This window comes from Lepisma saccharinum, chromosome 10, assembly GCF_977018435.1.
Source record: "Lepisma saccharinum chromosome 10, izLepSacc3.1, whole genome shotgun sequence".
Classification (NCBI taxonomy): Eukaryota; Metazoa; Arthropoda; class Insecta; order Zygentoma; family Lepismatidae; genus Lepisma; species Lepisma saccharinum.
This window is the reverse complement of record NC_139238.1, coordinates 47350367-47355733: the sequence shown is the minus strand read 5'-3', so window position 1 is coordinate 47355733 and position 5367 is coordinate 47350367. Positions and strand designations below refer to the sequence as shown.

Genomic DNA, 5367 nt, shown 5'->3' with positions numbered 1-5367 from the left:
TGTGTGGTGATCTAGCATGTACCGGATCCCGGGCTCCAGGATCTATGAGTGAGAAGTTTTTGGAGCTCGCACGCCCTATACATTACATAATATTGTTTATTGATGCATCTTGCATCAGGAGCCGGCAACCGAGAGCGGGTGAGCTCTTGGTTTAAGACCATTTATTTTTACGTTTTGCAATTATTGTTGTCAAAGAATGCTCCACCCCAGAGGCTAGGTGTTCCGCTGTCGGTGTCCAGCCCCCATCTGTACAAGAGTTTGGGATTTGGAGTTGCTAAAGAGTGATTATAGTGCGCGCGAGTTTCCTTAGAACGGGTATGTATGGTTTCTTAATGCTTTGAGATAAAAATTATATATGAGATAATAATAGATATAAAATTTAAAAGAACATAATAAAAAAGAAGAAGAAGAAAAATATTTTAACACTGGAGTTCCAGCGTAGTGAAAACATGGTGCTGAAAGTGTAGATATATGGTGATAAATATGAAACTGAAATATAAGACACTGGAGTACCAGTGCAGGGATAAAATGTGTGAAGTGCACTTTAGCATGGCAATTTAAAGATATGTGTTTTGTTTGCGTCTGATGAGGATATTTATATGAGTTAGAGAATTAATTTACATGTTTGATGTTCTGGATGCAGCCACTCTTATAAGGTAGTCTTTATGTTTCTCACCAGGCATTCTGATTGGACGAATTCTCCTACGCTCCTCAGCTTCCTGCCTTCCCAGTAAGACAGCGAAGAATCTTCTTCTAGAAGCATTTTCCGGAGCTTCCTACACTTCTTACACCTCGTCTCCTTCTGCCTCCTGTTCGTCCAGCCGAGCCGGTGCGGGAGGCACATTCCTGGTGTGTGAATTCCTTGCCGGTTGAATCCTGATATTCCTTACTTCTTCATTGTGTCTTGCCGGGATGGGCGCTTCCGGTTGGGGATTTTGGAGCCGAGTATTAAATTTTCTTTGTTCTTCTAATGATACTGCGTTCGCCAAGGCTCTAAGCTTGTCCAACTGCTGAGGACATAAGAGTGTTTTGATGTCAGTGGTTGGTAGTTCCCGTCTTAGTCGTTTGATCTCTTCACCAGCTGCCTGGCAGAAGAAGACTTTGTGTTCTGGCGTATCTCTTATCACACCACAGGCGCTGCACGCAGGTGTGGGTCTGCTGCCTATTCGGCAGAGATGCGTACCATATGGGCCATGGCCTGTCAGAAGATGTACGAGTCCTCTTGAATATTGATTGCTGGCTAGTTTATTGTATCTGATGTTTTGCACAAAGCTATATACTCTTCTTCCATTCTCAGCAGTTTCCCACTCCATTTGCCATTCATTTGTCAATCTTGCTCTTATATCGTGTAGGGTAGGGAGGAAGATTCCAACACATTTCGTCAATTCCTGTTCATCTCCTTTCCTGAACTGGTATTTGGCTGCTCGCCATCTCACTTCCTTATCTAGTGGTATGTTACCAGTTACGGCAAGGAGCGCCTCCGTGGAGGTCGTGCCAAATGCTCCCGTCACTCTCAGGAGTATTCTCCTTTGTGAGGATCGAAGTACCCTAACATTCTTCTTATTTTTAAGTCCACCCACCCAGACCGAGGACGCATATGTGGTAATCGGTTCATATATGGACTTTATGTATGTATCCATGATGCATGGTGGCAGATTATAGTTTTGGGCTGCCAGTCTCGTTAACTTGCTCATGATATTTTCGCCTTTTTGGGTAATTTTGCGAATGTGAGCCCCAAATCTCATCCCTTCCTCCAGTGTCACACCCAAGTATTCAAATTCTTTTGTCCTTTTCACTGTTGAGCCAGATATTTTAATGCTAGGATTCCTCTTATGACTTAGATGTCCTTTGGCAATAAGGTATTTCGTCTTAGATGACGAGAGTTCTAATTTTGCGCCTCTGCACCACTCTGCCAACGTTCTCAATGCTTGATTTGCTTTATTCTCGATTTGAGCTCTCGAGTGGCCCGAACACACCACCGCTACATCATCGGCATAAGCAATAACTTGGTCAATGTTTTCGTCATTTTCTAGCGCTCGAAGACAGGGTTCAAGGTTTACATTCCATAGATGCGGGCCCAATACCGAGCCCTGTGGACAGCCCTTTGTAGTTATTTTTAATACCTTTACTCCATTTAAGTCGAGGTGAACTCGTCTGTCTTTGAAGTAATTTTCCAACAATCTGAGGAGTGTAACCGGGCAGTTTATTTTCCTGAGGGTGTAGAAGAGGTGGGGCCACCACAAATTGTCGAAAGCCCCGCTAATGTCCGCGAAAACGATTACGACGAGCTTCGTTTCTGATTTTTCCACAACCTGTTTTAGCTTATTTATAGCGTCCTCCGTAGAACGACCCTTTGTGAAGCCATACTGGTTGTCATTTTTTCCTACCATGGCGAGGAATTCCTGCAGACGCTTGTTTATAAGTTTTTCAAAAAGCTTCCCAATAGTATTTAGCAGACAGATGGGTCTGTACGATTTTAAGCTCGCAGCATCTTCTTTTCCTTCCTTCCTGATTACTACTAGGCGTCCCTCCTTCCATGCCCTGGGGAATTCCTTTCCTATAATACATTGGTTGAAGAGGTAAAAAAAAAAGGTAAAGTGTTCCCCTGTGCATAGCACCACGCCATGAAGGCGTATAGGGGGTGTGGGGGTAACGCCCCACACTTTCTTGATCCGGTCGTGAGTGGGGGTGATGTGATCAGCATCACGCCCCTAACCGCCTTTACCCCCCAGGGTTTCCCCCAGGTACCCATGTTATTCGACGCTGGGTGGGCGCCGGGGCCGCTTTCACCGTTAGAAAAGTTCCCGGATTTGAACCGGCCGGGGATCGAACCCGGGACCTTGAGCATGGTAGTCAGACGCGTTACCGACTGAGCCACCGCGGCCACCTATTGGTTGAAGAGGGCTGTAATGAAAGGTAGTGTTTTTGGAAGCGTTTGCTTGATTACTCCAGCTGGTATGCCATCTGGGCCTGGCGCCTTGTTACTTTTCATTGATGTCAGCTCTCGGACAATTTCTTCAGATGTGAATGGGGCTATGGGAGTGTTGTTAGGATAGCGTCCACGTTCCCTCCTTATCGCGGCATTTTCCTCGTTGTCCGTTTGTTCTTCATCATCTGGGAGGAGTCCATGCAGCATCAGTTCCGCGGTTTCCCTTGCGTTATTGGTTAGGGTTCCATCAGATCTTTTTAGGGTTGTTGTCACCTCTCTCTGTTTAGTTTTGCTCGTGATAATTTTATACGGCAGACTCCATTTATCCTTATTAAGATATCTATTTACGAAATTATGCCACCTTTTCAATTTGAAGCTTTTCAACTCTTCTGCATATTTAGACTTTGCTCTTCTATAGTCTTCTAGATAAGTTGCTCTTATGTCAGGAATGTTTGGTTTTTGGTATAGTTTTCGAGATCTGCGCATGTTGTTCCTAAGCCTTGTCAATTTGTTTGACCATGGTTTAGGAGGTCTGTCCATATCGTGCCTAGGCCTGGATGCCTCTATGGCTGCTTGAAGCTGTTTCGTGAGCAATTCTGCCAAATCATTTGCGTTATTTGCAGATCTAGAGCATTCTGGCAGATCGATGTTGTTTAGCAGAGCAGTCTTGTCCGTTTTTGCCCAGTTGTAGGTAGGTGGTCTCATCGTGTGGGTTTTTGGAGCACCTTCCAGGTTGACATAAAACTCAATGACGTTGTGGTCACTGGTTGTTACCATGTCCAGGACTTTCCATCCCTCTATAAGAGGGCTCATGCGGTTGTTGGATAGGGTTAGATCAATATTACAGTAAATAAAATTCCAAATACTTTATAATTAAAATGTCCAAAATCTTTAATCGCGAATCGCGCGAGTACATACTGATTCGCACAAGTTAAAAGTTATAATTTGTTGGGTCATGCACGCTCGCAGGCAGTCATAAGCAATTTATTTAACACGAGAGTCCGCGCACCGCCTTCACAGTTAATAGCAAGACCTCGACTGCTACCTCAAGCGCGAGGCGCAGCATAACAGATTGTTCTAACTTACAATACAAACTCATAACATAAAATAACACAAGAAAAACTGATAATTTATATATCACATCAATGTTAATTAGCGATAGTAAGCTAAAGTTCAGGTTGGCAACAATTAAATATGCCAACGTGGAGGTTTTTACATCGCCAAGAACACGAAGCGTGGTTCCCCCACTCCTAACATAAACAACATAAACAGCCAATAGAAAAACGATATTTTATTGAAAACGAGGGAGAAATACTTTGCTATAATATTACAATATTAAACTATATAGAAATAACTAAACTGATTTTATCAAATAAATCATATTTGCCCTTGCACATAAAAATGATTAAATAAAGAATTAGTTTATAACGAAGACAAATTACTTCAATCTTGTACATTGTTGAACAAAAATCGATATTAAGACGAAATGTATTTAACTTGTGTTTAAACATCGAAAACGTTGCATACATTATTTGGGATAATCATTAGCCTATAAATTCTGAATAAATGTTGCAAAAATACGCGAATAATATCATAACATAAGATAAAACGTAAATATATACATGAATTATAAAAACAATTAAGTATAAATAATTTAATCCAAGTACTTAACTTGAAGTATACGAATAAGATTAATGCCAATATACAATCTGCCTAACATGGAGGTCGTTACAACTGGAAAAATCGAGAATCCTCCCAAGTTTGAAGTGAAAGCTGTAATTCGGTTTTTACGCAATAGAAAAACTGGACCTTCTGAAATTCATCGTAGAATCACAGAGGTTTAACGTGATGAAGTGATGGACGAACCAAAAGTAAGGTGATGGGATAGGCGCATTTGCCAATGAACTGGTGGGAGAAGTTTATGACGAGGGTGTACCAGTGGCAGCTGGCCAAGTGCAACAAGTGCAGATGTTTTCGCCTAATTTTCAAATTAAGATTTACATTTTTCATTTGTTTGTTAAATTAAGCTATTTCCCAGCAGAACGCACACGATAATACTCAGCGCTACGCATGTGAAGAGTTCGTCGTACCGTAAAGAAAGCGAGGGCAGACGCCGCCAGGTTGCGGAAGACTTTAGCAGGTTGTCATGGCAACGGTGACGTCACCTAGCGTTGGCCTTGAACGGGTGTCGCCTTGTAGGTGCAGCAGTTCTCTCATCGACAGAAAACATTGCATCCAGTGGCTGTGGCAAAATAGTTGCGTTCTCGCGAGATCTTGTTCGGCGTGTGTGTTTCGCGTTTCCTATCGTGTTTTGGGTTCATGTGTTGAGCTGTGGTTTGTACAATGAACCCAGTAAATGACTTGCCTATAAATGTACTTCTTCACCTGTTATTATAGGCACGAGCCGCTACTGGGGTGTACAGTCATGGACAATTCTA

General features: G+C 42.6%; 1 protein-coding gene across 1 annotated transcript; it reads right to left on the bottom strand.

The window, feature by feature from the left end:
- Nucleotides 1-2887: 2887 nt before the first annotated feature.
- LOC145994085 (uncharacterized) lies at nucleotides 2888-3742 on the bottom strand. Its single transcript, XM_083130172.1, has one exon. It carries the CDS (start codon nucleotides 3740-3742, stop codon nucleotides 2888-2890), a length of 855 nt encoding a protein of 284 aa, XP_082986298.1.
- Nucleotides 3743-5367: the final 1625 nt, after the last annotated feature.